Raw genomic sequence first — 18,979 nt, 5'->3', positions numbered from 1 at the left:
CTGACAGTGGGGAGCTGCCCCTGCCCAGTGCCAGGGGAGGCACGGTGGTGGCACTGTCAGGCGCCTGGCCAGCAGCGTGAGGGAGGGAGCCTGTGGGGCCCCAGCACTAGAGGATGTCGGGCAGAGGGTCTCCTGCCCTGGAGAGGAGCAGCAGCGGTGGGCAGACAGGCGAGGCAAAGGCTGTGGCACAGCCCTCTGACAGCGTCAGTGTCCGGGGCGTCTCCTACACCGTCAGGTAAGGCTGGGGAGGGCCCCTGCCCGCCAGGAGCTGCTCTGACCCCAGGGACCAAGGGGAGAGGGCTGTGGGTGTTTGGCTTCAGCCCAGTAAAGAGGGATGGACATTGCCAGGCCGCCAGCCTCATGACGCTGGGCCACCCACCACAGGGGTAGAGTACATGGCTTGAGGGAGGCAGAGCCGGTCTGTCCTCCAGAAGGTTCACCAGTTTTAATTCACATGTCTCTGAAGGAGGTGCTTTAGAGGCCTTTTCCAAAGATTGTGCCCTTTCCCACTGCCTTTCTTACTGCTGCCAGAAGGATAACGTGAGGCCCTAAGAAAATGGTCAGGTGGATTAATGGCTGGCAAACATTGTCAACAAATACAGCCTCAGTTTAAATTTCCCCTTTTGGTTGTAGTCTGAAAGCCCTGTAGCAGTCATTCTGAGAAATCTGTTCAGAATTTGTTTTATCTTCCAGACAATGAAGAAGTTAAAAACTTAAAGACTGGGGGGGGCGGGTGGAGGGAGAGATTTTTTTTTTTTTTTTCAATATTTTAAATACTGGCAGGCTCCCAACCCACATGCAAGTAGCTATAAACCATTCACTTGCTTTACACAAAATTTTAAAATCTTCCTTATTTAATCTTTTTTGATGTTTGTTTTCCAAGAGAACGTGTTGGCCCATGGTGGAACATTTCTTTATATCATAAAAAATGGACCCGGCAAATACTTAAGGATGTTTCTTTTCACGTAGAGAGTGGCCAGATGATGGGGATTTTAGGAAATTCTGGTAAGTTGTTCCAGTACTTTAAAAGAAATAAGATCAGAGTTAATACCAGTGACTTCCACAGTGGTATGAATGTGACTGAGGTCTGTGTTTTAAATAATGAAATTGCAGCTGGTTTTAACCTCTGCTTTGTAAAACTGTGGTGCTTGGTTTTCAGAGTTCAAACTTCTGTCATCTAACTAACAATTACAACTTCAATAAAAGATAAGGTTACTTCTAAACCCAAATGTTTCACTATGCAGTGTGAATTTGTAAAAAATAAATACTAATTTACACACATTCTAGGCTTCCCATTTACTTCCCCTTAACTAGCTGCATTTTCAGGACTTATTATTTTAATGTTACTGAGAAAAAAAATACTTTCTTCTTCTCATATATCTCCATCCAAGTGAGGCTAGCACTCTTGAAATCATAAAATTCATCTTGTCACATGATTAATTTCTTTTGTTTGAAAGGATCTGGGAAAACAACACTTCTGGATGCAATATCAGGAAGACTGGGACATAAAGACAACTTTGGTGAAGTGTACGTGAATGGGCGTCAGCTGAAGAAAGAACAGTTTAGAGATTGCTTCTCTTATGTGCCACAGGTTGATTTCTACATTTATTTTTGTGCATTGTGGTTCCTCTCACGTAAAGAAAGTAAAGTTGCTAGTGTAATGGAGTAATGTAATCTGACTGTGATTTTACTAGTAAATTTGGTACAAAGCAGTTAATAAATTGTATGAATGAATGAAGGTTGTGCGAGCAGGAGCAAGATCTTAGTTACTACAGGACTAATTGCTTCTTCCTCTTCACCTTTTTTTTTTCAGAGTGATGTTTTGTTAAGCTTCCTCACCATACAAGAGTCTCTGACCTACACTGCTTTACTAACTCTTCAGAAATGCTCTGACAACTTCATCAAAAAGAAGGTCTGTATTTTATCATCTTCCACCAGAAAGGTAGAGATGATGTCATGTGATGCTTTTACCAGCAGCACTTTCCATCCATGGCTGTGTTTTATGTTTATAAAGTTATGTAATCCGCATTCTGCAAATGGGGAGAAATTGTCCTGCTGAGGAGTAGGACACGAGCTCTCTGGTGATCCCTGCCTCTGCAAGGGGCTTGTGCTGATGCCCCAGGGAATCACCATTATGCTGGGACAAAACTCTGCCACCCAAAGGTGCAGCAGTGACTGCTGCAGGAGATGCTGCTGTTGGTATTGAGGTCAGCTCCCCTTCCCCAGATGGGAAAGCCAGTTCTCTGAGGTGTTCAAGGCCATCTGTGCTGGCACGTCTCATGGACAGCAGAGGTGACTTTGACACTATTCTGTCTCCTGCAGGACATGCTCCCTAGGCAGAACAGCTCCAAAAAGCACTGGTCTAATAAGCCCCCTACAAGCTACTTACTTGAGAAATTAGGTGTGTGTCAGATTGTGGTGGGTTGACCCTGGCTGGACGCCAGGTGCCCACCAAAGCTGTTCTATCACTCCCCCCTCCTCAGCTGGACAGGGGAGAGAAAATATAACAAAGGGCTCATGGGTTGAGATAAGGACAGGAGAGATCACTCACCAATTACCATCATGGGCAGAACAGACTCAGCTTGGGGAAAGTTAACTCAATTTATTACCAATCAACCAGAGGAGGGTAATAAAAAAATAAAACCAAATCCCAAAACACCTTCCCTCCACCCCTCCCTTCTTCCCGGGCACAGCTTCACTCCTGGATTCTCTACCTACCGCCGCCAGCAGCTCAAGGGGACGGGGAATGGGGGTTGGGGTCAGTTCACCACACGTTGTCTCTGCCGCTCCTTCCTCCTCATGGGGAGGACTCCTCACACTCTTCCCCTGCTCCAGCGTGGGGTCCCTTCCATGGGAGACAGTCCTCCACGAACTTCTCCAGCGTGGGGTCCTTCCCACGGGTTGCAGTTCTTCACAAACTGCTCCAGCATGGGTCCCTTCCACGGCATGCAGTCCTTCAGGAGCACAGACTGCTCCAGTGTGGGTCCCCCACGGGGTCACAGGTCCTGCCAGAAAACCTGCTCCGTGGGCTCCCCTCTGAACAGATCTGCAGGTCCTGCCAGGAGCCTGCTCCAGCGCGGGCTTCCCACTGGGTCACAGCGTCCTTCGGGAACCCACCTGCTCCAGCATGGGGTCCTCCCCGGGCTGCGGTGGATATCTGCTCCACCATGGACCTCCGCTCCACTGTGGACCTCCATGGGCTGCAGGGGGACAGCCTGCCTCACCATGGTCTTCCCCACGGGCTGCAGGGGAATCTCTGCTCCGGTGCCTGGAGCACCTCCTCCCCCTCCTTCTTCACTGACCTGGGGGTCTGCAGGGTTGTTTCTCTTACATGTTCTCACTCCTCTTTCTGGTTGCCGTTTCTGTGTGTCCCAGCAATTTTTTTTCCTTCTTAAATCTGTTCTCCCGGAGGCACTACCACCATCGCTGATGGGCTTGGCCTTGGCCGGCGGCGGGTCCGTCTCAGAGCCGGCTGGTATTGGCTCTGTCGGACACAGGGGAAGCTTCCAGCAGCTTCTCACAGAAGCCACCCCTGTAGCCCCCCCGCTACCAAAACCTTGCCACACAAAGCCAATACAGAGATCTATTAAAGGATTCCTTTTGGCCTCTGTTGAGAGTAAAGATTGGGTATTGCTGACCAAGGCTCTTGCTCTCTGTCTTCTCTCTTTACCTATCTTCTACTCAGTATTTTATACTTCCTCAGAATTCATGTGCCTTTCTGCTCCCTTATTTTGGAAGCCAGACCAGCACATTATGCTTCATACCTAAACTTCTAGTCCCACCTCTGAACTCTTCATCTCTTAATGTCAACTGAAGCTAAAATTCTACCCATTTCAGAATACATGAAAATAAAATTTAAAAAATAATAATTGAAATAATGTATTAAACATAATCAAATAGAAAGGAGGCCAGATACCTTCCAAATAGAATGGATGCAAGCAGCATATTGGAAAAGCCATGGCTTAAAATTACGTCTTTTTTTCTTTCATTTTCATCTTGCGCACAGGTATCCGAGCTGGACGCTGTTTAGTCTTTCTAAATTGTAATTATTTTTCAGGTAGATGCAGTTATGGCTGAGCTGAGTCTCAGCCACATTGCTGACAAAGTAATTGGAAGCCGTATTCTTGTAGGAATTTCTGGGGGTGAGAGACGTCGTGTTTCAATTGCAGCCCAGCTATTACAAGATCCCAGTAAGTACCACTGCATGGATTTTCAAAATAAAACAAAGCAGTGTCACTTTGTGCTCCTGCCATGGACCTCCATAAACCACTTCAAAATACAAAAGCATTTATATTCTTGTCCTGGGTTCAGCTGGGATAGAGTTATTTTCACAAGAAGCTGGGAGGGGACACAGCCAGGACAGCTGACTTGAACTAGCCAAGAGGATATTTGATACCATATGACGTCATGATTAATATATAACTGGGGGAGCCGGCCAGGGGCAGGAGGGATCATGGCTCAGGAATGGGCTGAGCATCAGGTTCCGGGTGGTGAGCAATTGCACTGTGCATCACTCGCTTTATACATTCTTTTATTAGTATTATTGTTATTACTACTACTACTCTCCTTGTGTTGTGCTGTTAAACTGTCCTTATCCCAACCCACAAGGTTTTACCTTTTTCTTCTGATTCTCCTCCCCATCCCACCGGGGGGGAGGAGGAGTGAGTGAGTGGCTGCATGGTGCTTTAGTTGACAGCTGGGCTTAAACCACAACAGTTATGTAATTCAGCAAAAGCTAGTCTAGTAATGACAGAAGAGGATGAGCAGTAAGTCAGGTCTGCCATTAAACTATTAGTTGATCTTCTAAAGTAGACAGTTTTAAAATCTTAGGGACTGAACATAGGTTTAGACTTGTATTTATCTATTTTAAGTCTTTCTGGGCTCGCCCTTCTTGTGTATGATATATTGGTTGTGGCACATTAATTTACAGTTTTTGAGCACATCGGAGCCATACGTATGCAAGCATTGAGCTTTGTAGTGGAGTAGCTGCCATTGAGCCGTGTATGTGTAAGCGCCATGTACATTGCAGAGCCAAAAAAATTCCAATGAATGAAAATCAAAGCAGAGCAACTAGAAGGATTAGTCATGGGAAACAGCACTGTAAATTTTGTCAGTTTTGAGATAGTTTCTTAAAGGTGCCAGAATCTTATGGAGTGAACGTATAGCATGCATTTATTGGATTCTGGAGTCCTCGTGGCAGTGCAGATGTGGTAGGACTGCAAACCAGGCAGGAAGGAGCATTTAAATAGCAAAAAGTGAGGTATATCACTGCTACTGGTGACTCCTGGAGAGTTAGTTCATTGGGTGTAGCTAGTGCTCAGTAAGTTCCATAAACTCTATAGTAAACACTATAGTAATTCTGTGTAGAAGCTCTCCTCCCCCCTTATCCTGATCAAGGTTGAACTGCCCTCTTCTGTGCTGTGTCTCATCTATGTAAAAATAATGGATATGACTGTAAGTTTTACCCTTCCATGTGCAATAAAATAATGAAGAAAATGCAATAAAAACCCCCACCTCTCTCATCTATGGAATTATATATGCTGTATTTTAACAACTTTTAGTTTGTTCATAACAAATTTTGTGTGTATATCTAGCTTTAATTCAGATTATAACTTCTAGCTAATTATGTCAGTTATATTTAGATTTGTATACATGCTGAAATTTATCATTATTGTTCTTAGAAGCAGATGTATACATCAAATCTATTTTGGTAATTTTCAGATTTTGCCTGAACTTAGAAAAAAAAAGATTGTGCTCTGATCCTGCAGTAGTTTTTTATGTTCTTATTCCAAGTTGTTGAAACTGAAGCACTGAAGCTAACTAAAGCTGAAAGATCACATCATGGCAATATCTATGCAATATTCTGCTTTACATGTGGAACTTCACATCTAAAGTAATTGCTATACTATTTGCCAAATTACCTTCAAAGGCAGAAGCTATAACATTTGCTCCCCACTTACCTGAGTTTTAATGCTATTTCTTGTTATTTCACAGAGGTCATGCTACTTGATGAACCAACAACAGGGTTGGACTGCCTGACTGCAAACCAGATTGTCTCGCTGCTCTCAGAGCTTGCACACAGACACAGGATTGTGATTATTACAATTCATCAGCCTCGCTCAGAACTCTTCAGGGTAAATGATGTCTACTCACTATTTGCTTTTTTTTACCAGGCTTTTTAGTACCCAGGTTCTTTGCAGGATAAAAGTACAAGATCCAGGATAGCTGCCTTCAAAGGCTCTCTTCCCTCCCCCTTGCATAAAATACAGACTTGTCTTGAACTTTACAGGTCTGTCTTTCTGTCAGTCACAGGGCACTTTGGGACACACACTACCCTGTGAAAATAGTATGCACACTGACTATGTGCCTAACCTTTGTGTTATGCAGCTACCCAAATCAAAAACACTGGGAGAAGCCATGTAAATCCCCCATGTGTGCAGGCACTGTAAAAACTAGCACTTAATTGATCTTTACATATTCATATTTCAGTAACACTTGCAACTTGAGACAGATAAAGCCATGATTTGGAATGGAAAGGAAAAAAATAATAATCTTTTTTCTTCTTTGTGTCAAGTGATGTGGGTACACCTTGGTCATGTGGTGGGGCAGGCCTGCCTTGCCGGGTTTGAGCTGGGGAGATCATTTCTCCCTTCCCATTTACTGTTTTGCACTTTGGTCTTCTGACACATCCACCAGCCACCACGTGAATGCAAGGCACCTCTTCCCTGGCTGACTGAATCAGCTGTAAGTGGTCATGAAGCCAAAGCGGAGTCACAGTGCTTTTCTGGACTGAGAGCAGTCGTGGTGCCTTGGGAATATGCATTGATCATAGCTGGTGGAAACCCTGCCCTGGCAAATGTTCATCTGAAGAGCAGTGCTGTTAAAATCCTTAAGCACTTCAGGATAATCTTCCCAACGATTTGGGGATTTTACAGACTGGGGCTATTAAGTGCCAAAGGAGGTCAGTCAGTAAGTGAAGGTGCATTAGAAGTGAAGTCAGAAGTCCACAGTCCCATCTCTGTTTGTGGATCGCCTCTGTATGCTGCTGTCACAGACAGTTTTGAGAACCACTAGTTTTAAGAGCTTAAAGATGTGTCATCTTGCATAACCACCAAGAGGAGTGAAAGAAAGGACAAACTTCCTTTGAGAGAAATATACTAAGTAAGTTTGACCGTGTCAAAACTATTTTTCCTGTCAAAGCATTTTTATTACCAAGACAGTAGCTGTACTCAAGAATTAATGCACTTCTCAGCACATATTGCTAATATATTAATTTGTCCCCCACAGTTATTTGACAAAATAGCCATCATGAGCTTTGGAGAAATGGTTTTCTGTGGGAACCCTATGGAAATGATCACATTTTTTAGTGACTGTGGCTATTCTTGTCCTGAGCAATCAAATCCTTTTGACTTCTATGGTAAGTTTGTGTAAGTTGTTTTGGTAAAAATATGGGTTTCCTTTAGACATACAAGTTGTTTTCTTCCCCAAATTAAAGTTTTTCCAGAGATAGAAATGTGTTTGAATTCTTCCCCAACTTTGTAATTATTCTCAGCTCAGAGAAGAGAGAGAGCTGGGCCAACGTAACTGCCACTGGCTTCATAAAACAGCAAAAGTTTGCAGTAGGTCTGAAACACAGCAGAAAGGAGTAAACTACAATAAAAAAGGAACCTCAGCTTCATGAAACCTGTGGATTCCTGATGGCATCTCCCTATGGCTGTCTACTGGACGTTGGAAAATCAATTTGATCCCCAAACTGTGGAAAGTCCCATGCTCTTACGGACTCTGTGATGCCAAGCAACTGAAAACAGTTGCCTGGAGGGAAGGATGTAGAATAAATATGGGATGACTTGAGGCATCTATTTCCAGAGATGCTGGGTTAGAGGTTTCCAAAAGTTTGGGGAGTTGCTAATACCAGGGTGAGCTACTACAGCAGAACATACAGATTCTTCAGGAGCCGATGATAGCAAGCCGTTGGCAAAAGCTGAAGACTACTGTTTTACCAATTCAGGATGAAAAAAAGTCTCAGCATGAGACTTTAGATATGAGGCTTGGTTTTGCTGCAGGGCATCTGTGTACCTGATCCATGCAGATACACGTTTGAAGAGCATGTGTATGTGTTTGTGTGTGCATGTATGTGTACACATATACATACATGTATATGTCTCTCTTTAAATCCAGTATGTATGTAGACTGATTTCTGACAATGCTAGCTGCACATTAACCAGGGAATTTGACCAATCCAAAAAGCTGCATTCAGAGGAGGCAGTGTTTTCCTATTGTCTAGATGGCATCCTAAACTTGGCGAGAAGAGAGAATGGTTGTTGACATGAAGCTGGAATGGGATGAAGCTGAAAACACCGGTGTGACAGTGAGGATAATTTTGCCTTCATGAATTTGAATAGTCTTGAAAAGCATAGATGATTTGAGATTTAGACCCACTTTTAAAAAAGCTTGGTAGAGAGAGTACTGCATTCTTCAAGTGTCAACCTTTGAATGTGACAAGAAAAGGAAAAAATACAGTTTAGAGCAAAAAATCATCAGAATGTTTAGTCTTTGGAAAATTGTTAGTTTATATTTTTTGTGTGATTTAATGATGTGAATGAAGGGACAGATTCTGATATCATTTACACCAGAGGAAAATAGAACCTATGTATTGAGTGTGGATTATATTATTGTAATGTCGTATGTTGTTTATAAAAAAAGTACAAATGCATGTAGACACTGGCTATTTGGTCTAGTGACTAGTCAGTGTCACCATTTTTTTAAAACACACCTGGTTGCCATTTATTTGCTGTGCGAGTTCTAGCAAGTCACACTGGCCAAGTTTTAAAAAGTGCAAAATTTGCATTTCGGATGTTCATATTTATGAAAGTGATCATTTTGGATATGTTTACCATTAAAGACAATTCTGCTGAATTCCAGCTTTCAGAACACCAGGGAAGTATTCATAAGCTTAATTCAGGTTTTGAGGACAAGTTAAGAATCTTGGACAAGGCCTCCTTTTCTCTTGTTCAATTTGTATTTTGAAGTTGAGCATCATGCTGTAAAACTGAAATCTAATAATGACAGAAACCTAAGGAATAAATAACTGATAAAGATGTCTTATCAGATGTAGAAGACTAATATAAAAATCTGTAAGAACAGCAATTCCTGAGAATGACAATCTAGCTTTTGAAAACTTACTTAGATAATTTATTGCTGTTAGGGAAAAGGGAAATGTCTAATGCATTTTAGCACTATTGCTGAGTCCATATGATTTCTACAAATAGCACACACAAAGTTCCCATCTGCCATTAAAAGAATTGCTGGTGTCAGGAGTAGGTATAGGTGGTTTTATTAGAAAGAAACACTAACTCTGTGAAGTATTTACTTTTCGTAAGTTCCACGGCAGTAAGTAATATTTTCTTCAGCTGGGGCTGAGCCTGCTAGGGGAATTTGGCCTGCTGAACGTCCTCTAACTTCATATTAAAACAGAAGTATGTCTGAGAAGGAGGTGGGTGAAACCCAGCGCAACAATGCAGCAACATCTCAAGTAGAGAAGAGCAGTGTCTCTGCAGCATGAGCTCAGACTAACTGAAAAATAAAGCTCCATGGTTATAGAGGAGCAGGCAGAGGACAAGGAGGAATCAGGGAGCCACATCTGAGCATTTGCCTGAAAACCTGAGAAATACATGACCAAAAAGTCATCTCTTCATCCTCATCAATGTTCATCCTCAGTTGGTGCTCTGCCTTGCTCTTGGCAGCAGTAGCGCTTCACTAGTGGCACAGCTCTGTGCTGAGCAAGGAGAATGCTAAAGGTCTGACCAACCCATGCTCAGTCCTTGTGTTTCCAGATAAAGGACTCAGACTTTAGGGTCCTACAGAGGCCACAAACACAGAGATTTGTTGTGGCTGCAACAGTTATTTGTTCATGCTGCTTCTAATGGAAGGCAGGAGTAAAAGAAACCTTGAATACTTTCAGTGGACCTTTTCTTCTTTGCAGATTTTAGGATAGAGACAAGGAAAGGTTGGTTGCAAGGGGGGAAGAGATATGAAGGTAAAGTGATGTGTATATATAATAAACACTTTGTAAATTTACAGTGGATCTGACATCTGTGGACACCCGAAGCAAGGAACGTGAACTCGAAACCTACAGTAGGGTTCAGGTAATTGTATCAGCCTACAAAAACTCGGAGACCTTTGGCAAAGTACTGGCAGCCATTGAAAGAACAAAGGGTATGAAAGAGCTGCCACCAATACCGTTCAAAAACAAAGACTCACCCAGTGCCTTTTACAAATTATGGATTCTTTTACGGTAAGACTTTTTTTTTTTCCTTTGAAAAAAAAAAATCTTTTTTCTTATCCACTAATCTTTCAGGTTTTTCTCCCATATATAATGCACTTTCTTTTGGTCTACCACTGTACTTGTCCCTGTCTTTTTTATTATATCACCTTTTTGTGGAGACTCTGTGTGTAAGATTTGTTCAGAGCCAAATAGCCTACCAACATGTTGTCAGTCATAGCTAATAAGTATATTGTTATTGTTTTTTTTCATTATCAGGAGGACAACAAGAAACTTCTCCAGAGATAAGATGGGCATCATCATGCGTCTCCTCCAGAATCTGTTATTTGGCTTGTTTGTAGTATTTTTCCTTCTTAGACTAAGGAATGACCTGGTAAAAGGAGCCGTGCAGGACCGTGTGGGGCTTGTCTACCAGTGCGTGAGTGCCCCCCCCTACACAGGGATGCTCAATGCTGTTGCCCTTTGTGAGTTTCTGTCCTGTATTATGTGCAGCAGCATGTATTGCTGCCATTATTTTGTAAATAGGAAAAAGTCTTTTTTGAAGATAGTAATTTAAAGTTTCTTAACGGTTTTAGGTAATGTCAGAGCTGATATAGAAGCATGAAATTCAAAGGCAAAGCAACAGAAAGCTTCACACCACAGAAAAAGATTAGCCCATCAGAGGGGCTCCAGGTCCACTGCACTTAATGAAGGAATATGCCCTGGTCCCTGCCTCTCCCTTTTACAGCTGGCCTCCGACGGAGGCTTTATTCTGAACTGTGCAAGAGCCCTTAACTTGCCCGCGTGTACCGTTATAAAGGCAGCACAAAGTCTAGGTCTGTAGTTAACGTCTTAAGTGAGATCAAAACCAAAGACATGGAAAGGATGGAAGTACAAAACAGCTTTGACAACAATTAAGCATAATTATATTTAAGAGAATTATGTGATGATTACATTTTTCTTAGAGGGTGTTTCTTTTACAGCTGCCGAGGACCAACAGTATTGTCTATTTACAGCCCTAAAAACTGTTCTGCTCATGTAGGGAACGTACACTGCTGTCATCAGCTGGAGATCAGAGCACCTCGAGAAATTATCCAGTCATGGCAGTTTTTTTCATGTCTTCCATTTGTATCTGCTAAAAGAGAAGGCTGTCCTGCATGCTGCCTAGTTAGGCCTTCTTCATTAAGCTTACCAACTTTTGCAATCTTCTGGGAGTATGTTTAGCATTTATGGTGGGGGAAAAAGTGATCAGACTGGTTGAGGCAGAATGTTTCTGATATATTCTCAAAGTTGTCTCTGTGCTTCAGGTCATTTTTGCTAGCAACAAGTCTTGGTGTCTTTATTCAATGGTGAATGGTGATTTAATTTATTTCTTATGTATTTAATCCAGTCCCACCTTTACGTGCTATCAGTGACCAAGAAAGCAAAGATGGCTTGTATAAGAAGTGGCAAATGCTTATAGCTTATATAGTACATTTCCTGCCCTTCAGTGTCATCAGCGTGGCGATTTTCAGCACCTTTATATATTGGTAAGCTCTTGTACCATCTATTGGATTGTTATTTTCTTTTTGTTATCAGTTTCAATTCCCACGTCAGCAACAGGCCTCCTGGCATGGCTTCCTGCTATGGTCTCTCAGAATGATTACAGAGAAAGATTAAGGAAAGTCAACAGTTTTAGCCCTTCTCTTTCAGGCAGCGTTAAAACACTTTCTGAGTAAGTAAGTTACCAGTTCTCTAGGTAACTTGGGAAGTTTTAATGGGCCTGGGATATTTATCATTCTTGTGTCATACCAAAAGCAGGAAGTGTCATTTTACATTACATTTAGAAAGACAGGAAATTAGAGAAAAAAGAAAGACAACAGTAGGTATGTGACAGTAACAAAGCTTCATATTTCCTGGGACATTTGGGGCTTAGCTACAACGTATGGAAGTGATGAGATGTGGATCCCTCTCTTCTACTCTCCAGAGAAAGGCACTAAAGTGGATTTCTGATAGTGAAAGAAAGGGTTTGATTGTAAAGCATGCTTTTTTCCCCTCAGTACAATCATTTTGTTGCATTATTGTGAAGTAGTACCTCAGAATGGGGTGATTAAATACTTCCTCTGTTCATTGCCTTATCTATCATATAGGTCTGCTCTTCTTCATTTCTGTTCCATTGATTTCTCACCTTCCACTTGCTTATTCTGAACTTAATAGAGTTCATGGCTGCTTATGTAAGCTAATAGCAAAGTAATAAGGACCCATTTCTGTCCTTCAGTCTTTTTCTTTTTTTTTTTTTGTTTGTTTTCCTGATTATGAAAGGAGAGGTGTGTAGTGCACTAAAGTTAATTTTTGTTTTCATGTGACAGTTGATAGTAAAGTTGCAATCAGATGGCAGTCTATAGTAAAATGTGTACAAGTGAATAGCAAGCTTGGATTGTGTCCTGGACGCATGTTCTCTGGTTAGCTGTTGAGAAATGGTAAGTGGATAGACCCTTGTAAAAGAGATAAAAGTGCAGGAGCTATTCTGCTGTAGCTGTGCATGTTAGTGCTCTTACTCTGCAGTAAGATGCCCTTGGGCAGTTTGAAAATGGATGAAGTAAAACTGCACCAAATCGCTTGGACTACTGAATAAGAACTTCTGCACAGGGTGCTAGTCTGCCATGGGAATTTTGCAATAGCTGTTTTCCCATCTAGGAAAAACTCAGGAAAAACGATCACTGTTTTCTTCCTCCTCCTGGTCTGTAGTAGGTAATGAGTGGAAGTGCTCAGCATTTACCTAATTCTTTCCATTTGGGATCTCGGTAACAGTCAGCTCCTAGATGAAAAGACAAAAGCCCAGAGAAGGAGATTCCTGCTTCTCCAGATGTGAGGACTTGGGTGCATGGGTTGTTTTTTTGTAGTTTGGTGCTGATATTAAAAGTAGCAGTTTTGTTCAAGCAAGGCCATCCTTCTCTTTGTCCCCTTAGCTACCTGGGCTTTTATTTCTGCAGGCTGTCAGTGCTGCCTGCCCTGAGAAGTCCTTTTTCACAGAGAAGCAGAAATTACTCCTCCTCCTCCCACTAAGCATTTAGAGGATGTGCTGGGCTCACCAGAGCCCTTCTGTTTCTGTCTGCTAGTGAGCTGGTTGCCGAGAAGGCAGGCATTTGGAAAGCACGTTTTTCAGGCTCAGTGAGGGAAGGTTTGTGGAGCTCCTGAAGATCATGAGCCAGTTTGTCACGCTCACTCCTTAACGAACAGGAAATTCATACGGGCAGACTTTGCCCTTGTGCTTTGGTAGCTTCAAACACAATCAACAATAAAGAGTGTGGTTTCAGTTAATGGGTAATATTTACAGATATTAGCCTCCGCATATCTTTGCTATCTTGTGGTTGTTTGGAAGCCGTCAGCGATGTGTCAGAGTGATTTCACAGTGCCCTTAGACCTCTTAGGGCAAGCAGTTTCTCTATGAATTTTTGAAGATTGTATCTGTACAGGAGTAAACTTTCCTGGACGGACTAACTTTGGGGGAGGCTTTGATAGCCTCTGGTATGAGAGAAATGGCTTGTAAGAACACAGAGTTTGTGTTTGTAGGGTCAGACAGCTTGGGTCAGACCCAAACTCTTACCCAATCAGACACAAGGCAGGTCTGGCCAAGAACAAGTACCGCCACTTTTGCAATCAAGTAAACATACTCTGTTTATGCAGATTTTCCTAGCTAAAGATGCCTCTGGGATATTTTTTAACAGTTTATGTCATCTTACCATTCTATTGCTGTAATTTCCAAAGGTTTTTTTTTTTATTCTCTTTAGGCTTTCTTCTCTTTCTATTCCTACCCCAGATTTACTAGTCTGTATCTACATAGCTCTGTGTACAGTATTAGAGCACCTCAAAGAAGGTAATACTTTTATGCTGGGACTTCGGAAAGCTGTTTCTTCTGCACCGATCTGTGATTAAAGGTTAAATACCTGCTAGCTCATTGAATGTCTAGTACTTGAAGAGTCAATGTTCAGCCATCTATTTGTAATAGAGATTATTTTGGTGTTACACACACAAAATGCTACAGGAAAGCCAGTGAGAAAATTAATACTTCTATTTTAAGACCATGTTTGAACATGGTGGATTAAAAAAAAGACATAGGGCCTTGCATTGAGCAATGAAAAAGAAAATAAAAAGTTGAATAGCTGCTTGTTAGCTGAGCAAAGCATGCAGTCTGCACCTAGTGTGAGGCAATTTTGGTATGAGGTATTTTGGAAAAAGAGTAATACGTCACTATGTCATGTAGGTTTTGTCATCTGTCATATACACTATAAGGCTGAATTAAGTTTGCCAAGCAACTGCTGGGCTTTCTTAACTTTTTAATCTTTAGTACAGATTCGGAGGACTTTTTTCCTTCGGGTAGCCAGGGAAAAGCTGGGAAGAGCGTGTTGTATTACAGAGTGCAGGAGTATGGAGGAAATTGCATTTGGATGAATTACATGGGTGGTGAATTCAATTAGTCTTCCATTTAATTGAGTATATCCATTTTTACATTTGCATGCACAGTATCAGAAGTGCAAAATTCCATGTTAATTATCTGCATAAAGATGTTCTTTAAATATGTGACTTACATAAATAACTCCCACTGCATAGACTCTAAAAGGAGGATGTTAGTTTAAGGGATTGTTAAAAGCCACGGTGGTTATCTTGAAACAACATGGATTTTTGCTACAATTACATCTTTACATAACCCTCTTTAATCTAGATGGAGAAAACCTAACATATCTGCACTTTTGTCACGGCATTAAGTGGATGTCCTTTATGTTAAGGCTCCAAACAACATACTAAGGGTTAAGGCATAAACTTCGTTTAATGAGCTGTAATTGCAAAAAATAAATAAAAACAAAAATAAAAGCTATGTTCCAAGTTTAGTACCCAAATACTGTTTTTTAAATGTTATTTTTGTACAGGACTGCAGGGTTGTATCCTGATGCTTCCAGATTTGGAATTTTCTTTGCCGTTGTCTTAGCATCTCATGTAATTGGTGAACTACTAACGCTTGTTATACTTGGTGTGGTTCAAAACCCAAATATAGTCCAAAGCGGAGTGGTGCTACTTAGTTCAGCAGGTGTGATAGTGGGAACGGGACTAGTAAGGTAGGAAAAAGTTTTAATTCATTATGATGGTGTTAATGTTAAAATAATCTACCTACAGAAGAGTTTCATGAACAGTCTGTATTGCAGAAGCACAATAATGCAAGGTAGCAATGAAAGAAAGAAAGAAAGTGCAGCTGTTATCCTTCAGAGGTAGACCTACCTAAACATACAGAACAGACACTTAATAACTTCAGATATCAACAAAGATACTAACTTTTTTTTCACTTTTTGCAAATAAATTGAAGATAAAACTGAGCAATTAATACCTATCAGCTCAGCTGAATTCTTTTACTTATGCCAATGTTATGACATGAAATGCTATCCTCATTAAAGGAGCCTACCAAAAAAAAGTTCCTACAACTTTTAATAACTGCTGGAACTTACCAGACATTAAACACTGGGAATGATGGTTTTAAAAAAAGTTGTGCTCAGCTATCTCATTAGTGTTATTCTCCAGTTTAGCCGCTGAACTTTTCAGACACTTTTTCTACCTCTGCAGACCAAACTACCTAAAAATAATAAGTAAAAAAGTAGTGTAGTAAATACACAGGAAAATTATGATCCACTTGCTCTATTACTGTGCAAATAAGTGGTTTTGCATTGTAATTGCACAAACTTTGAACAGTTTTCCCCTTGTATTTGTCAATACTGAAATTACTGTTTTTTGAGAAACATACCAGAATAAATGTATTATTGTCAAAAGTAGTTTTCTTGAGATGTTGAGCAAATAGGATATGCTCACCTGACATCTTTTCAATGAAAATGAAGTATGCCCAACAATAGATGACGTCAAGCTGTCCTCAAGAAAACCATATGAGTCTTCACAAAGTTGATGATGCTTTGTCTCTTCAAAGATCTCAGCTAATACTTGCTTATCAAATAAAACTAGGTTAATATCTAATTATTTGGTCCCTGCCTAATTTCAGAAAGATGTATGTTTATAGTGACAAGACAGTTACTCCCCTGACCATAGTCTAATGCCTTAATGATAACTTTTAAAAAGTATTAGAGTGGTTTCTAACCTTATTTTACAGTAGAGACATTGCTAGTTAATATTGTGAATCTCTTTGATTAAACTTCATAGGCAGTAAAGGATATTAAAAATAGCATTGAGACTTGCACTGCTGGTTTTTTCTGTTCATTTGTTTGTATAAAGTCTTGCAGTATTTTAGGTGCAGAAATTGCCTAGTCTTGTTGAATAATGTAATTTCAAAGTTTTTGTAGTCTGTTTCTCATTATTTTTGCTTCATTTTTGTTTTGTTATTATTGTTCCAGTGAATTGATATTCAGTCTTTTTTGGTTTTGAAGATGGACTGAGGGGGTGGTGGCTTCTTACTTTGGAAGCAGCACATTTTTGCAACTAAGGTTTATATTGGGTCTTGTCATTTTCAGTTTATCACTGCAATGCAAATAGCAAACAACATCATAGAATTATTTGTGACTGTCCATAAATAAGTCAGGGCTGAATGTTATGACACTGTACCAAAGTCAGAGACAGCCTTCATGGTTGTCTCCTCAGTAAGCACTAGAATGGACTTTATGTTTGAAAGCACTACAGCCAAGAACTGTTTCTGTAACAGGCTACAACCAAAGATGAGACCTTGTTTTAATTTGAGGTGGAATTGGCTTTTGGAACATGGCAAAAGCCAATTTAACTTCTCTGTTTCTTTAAGGACCATAGAAGAAATGCCAACACCTTTTAAAATACTCAGTTATCTTACCTTTCAAAAATACAGCAGTGAAGTTCTTATAGTCAATGAATTTTATGGCTTAAACTTCACATGTGGTAAGTGTTCAAAAGAAAAAAAAAAGCAGCCTTTAAGTCCATTGTAAATAATTTTAATGAGGTGTCAATGCTTATTTTCCTTCTATGTACAATAAAAGTATCCTGATAAAATAAAGATAACTTGCGAGTTGTTAAAAAAAAGCTTTTTAATTAGTAAAGACTATAACGCCATATCAGGAAGCTAGACAAAAGTTTGACTTTTTTTTTTTTTTCCCAACCATTTCTCATTCTTTCAGTTTTTCATTTTCTCTTCTTCACCTGTTCTTTTATCCCTCCTTTGGGGGCATTTTGGAAGGTAAACTCTGCAGCCCCTTATGAGCTTATTGGAGCAGTGTTACACAAATAGAAGATCAATAGAATTGCACAATATAAGATCAAACATCAGTGCAGGGAGCACTGACAGGTAACACCTGACCAGATGTTTCCTCTAATACTAGTAAGGCTTCAGTTCAAATACGTTACCATGGCATATATTAAGCACCTTGGATCTGTCAGGCTATGCTTTGCTGGTTGTGAGCAAGATAACCAGCAAAACATCAGAATCAGTCAGGTTGGCAGGGTTAGTAGCTAACATCCATCAATGGGGGTAAAACTTACTGCTTTGGACCTACCCCAAGACATTTTGGGCTTTGTAGCCAGGTGTCTGTGCTCCTCTCCAAGGCTGTATATTCTTTATCCATTAATCTCTCCTGTCCCTCTTTATTACAAGAGCATAGATGGCAACTGTTAGAAAATGAATCCATGACTTTGGTAGTGATAATAAACAGCTGATTTTTAATGTGCCCTTCAGACAGTCTCCATTTCTTGAATTTTGGAAGGACTCAATAAATATGAACACTTTAAGTCTAGTCTACAACATTGGGCAACTTAATTCTTGAGGCCTCTCCAGACAGTGTGTTTGAAAAGCCATAAATCTTTCTCTGTTTGGCATGAGCAAAACAGAAAGCTCCTAGTGACCCTTTACTCTTCCCTTCAACAAATATAGCATAGATTAACTGCAGAAACATACGGCTTATCTGTTCTTATTGCAAAATGATGAGACATACTGCTGTGGGTATAGTTCATTATTAAAATAACATTAGGGCTAGGTATATTAAATGTATGAAGCCTGAGTTTTAATTTTACTGATTCACCTACTAAAGAAACTAATTTTTTTCTTTTGACAGGTGGAGCCAACAGTTCCACTGCAATTAATGCTGCGTGTATTTTCTCTCATGGCATTGAGTTCATTGAAAAAAACTTTCCTGATGCATTGTCCCGGTTCACAATCGATTTCCTAATACTCTATGCTTTTCTACCAGGACTTGCCATTATAGCAATTCTGAGCTTCAAAATAAGAGACAGAATTATTGGCAGGCAATAAAAAAGTAGCAGTTCTAACAATGTCTAATACTACACTTTCAACTTTATTATGGTTGAAGGCTTAAATTGTTGGATTTTAGATAGATAGAATTTAAGTGATTATACATATAGAAACACATTCATCTTCTCATGTTTGTTTCTAACTGGATGTTTTCCATCTTGCAAAACAATGTTCCCTTAAGAGTGTGAATAGCTTCCTGCTATTGGTATTCCCACCCCACTCCCAAATCAGCCATAATCAACAGTATTACATGTTTTAAAGGACATTTTGAATTTAATTTAGTCACCTGTTGCTGTCAATTTTTAACAATGTAGCAATGGTGCTCTAATTTTTTCCCCAGTATTTTGGTTTTTAACCATTACCAATAAGCAGAGGGGTACAACTGCTAGTAAATCTCATTTCTAGAATTGTATTTTAAGTCCTATGCTTTGTTTTAATACTATTTGGGGCATCTGTAGAAAGGGAAAAAACCAAAT

General features: G+C 40.4%; 1 protein-coding gene across 2 annotated transcripts; it reads left to right on the top strand.

The window, feature by feature from the left end:
• The first annotated feature begins 8 nt into the window (after positions 1 to 8).
• ABCG5 (ATP binding cassette subfamily G member 5) lies at positions 9 to 18,964 on the top strand. Of its 2 annotated transcripts, XM_052806353.1 has the most exons (13): positions 9 to 235; positions 884 to 1,005; positions 1,458 to 1,591; positions 1,814 to 1,912; positions 4,058 to 4,190; positions 5,995 to 6,134; positions 7,288 to 7,417; positions 10,081 to 10,294; positions 10,541 to 10,746; positions 11,652 to 11,790; positions 15,169 to 15,354; positions 17,028 to 17,140; positions 18,307 to 18,964. In XM_052806353.1, exons 1-13 carry the CDS (start codon positions 114 to 116, stop codon positions 18,501 to 18,503), a joined length of 1,935 nt encoding a protein of 644 aa, XP_052662313.1. In that variant the 5' UTR covers positions 9 to 113; the 3' UTR covers positions 18,504 to 18,964. The 2 variants fall into 2 exon arrangements, with proteins under 2 accessions (XP_052662313.1, XP_052662314.1); XM_052806354.1 differs by lacking the exon at positions 15,169 to 15,354.
• The last annotated feature ends 15 nt before the right edge of the window (positions 18,965 to 18,979 follow it).

Source organism: Harpia harpyja, chromosome 13 (genome assembly GCF_026419915.1).
Source record: "Harpia harpyja isolate bHarHar1 chromosome 13, bHarHar1 primary haplotype, whole genome shotgun sequence".
Taxonomy (NCBI): domain Eukaryota; kingdom Metazoa; phylum Chordata; class Aves; order Accipitriformes; family Accipitridae; genus Harpia; species Harpia harpyja.
The sequence above is the reverse complement of the archived record's forward strand: the minus strand, read 5'-3'. Positions and strand labels throughout refer to the sequence as shown.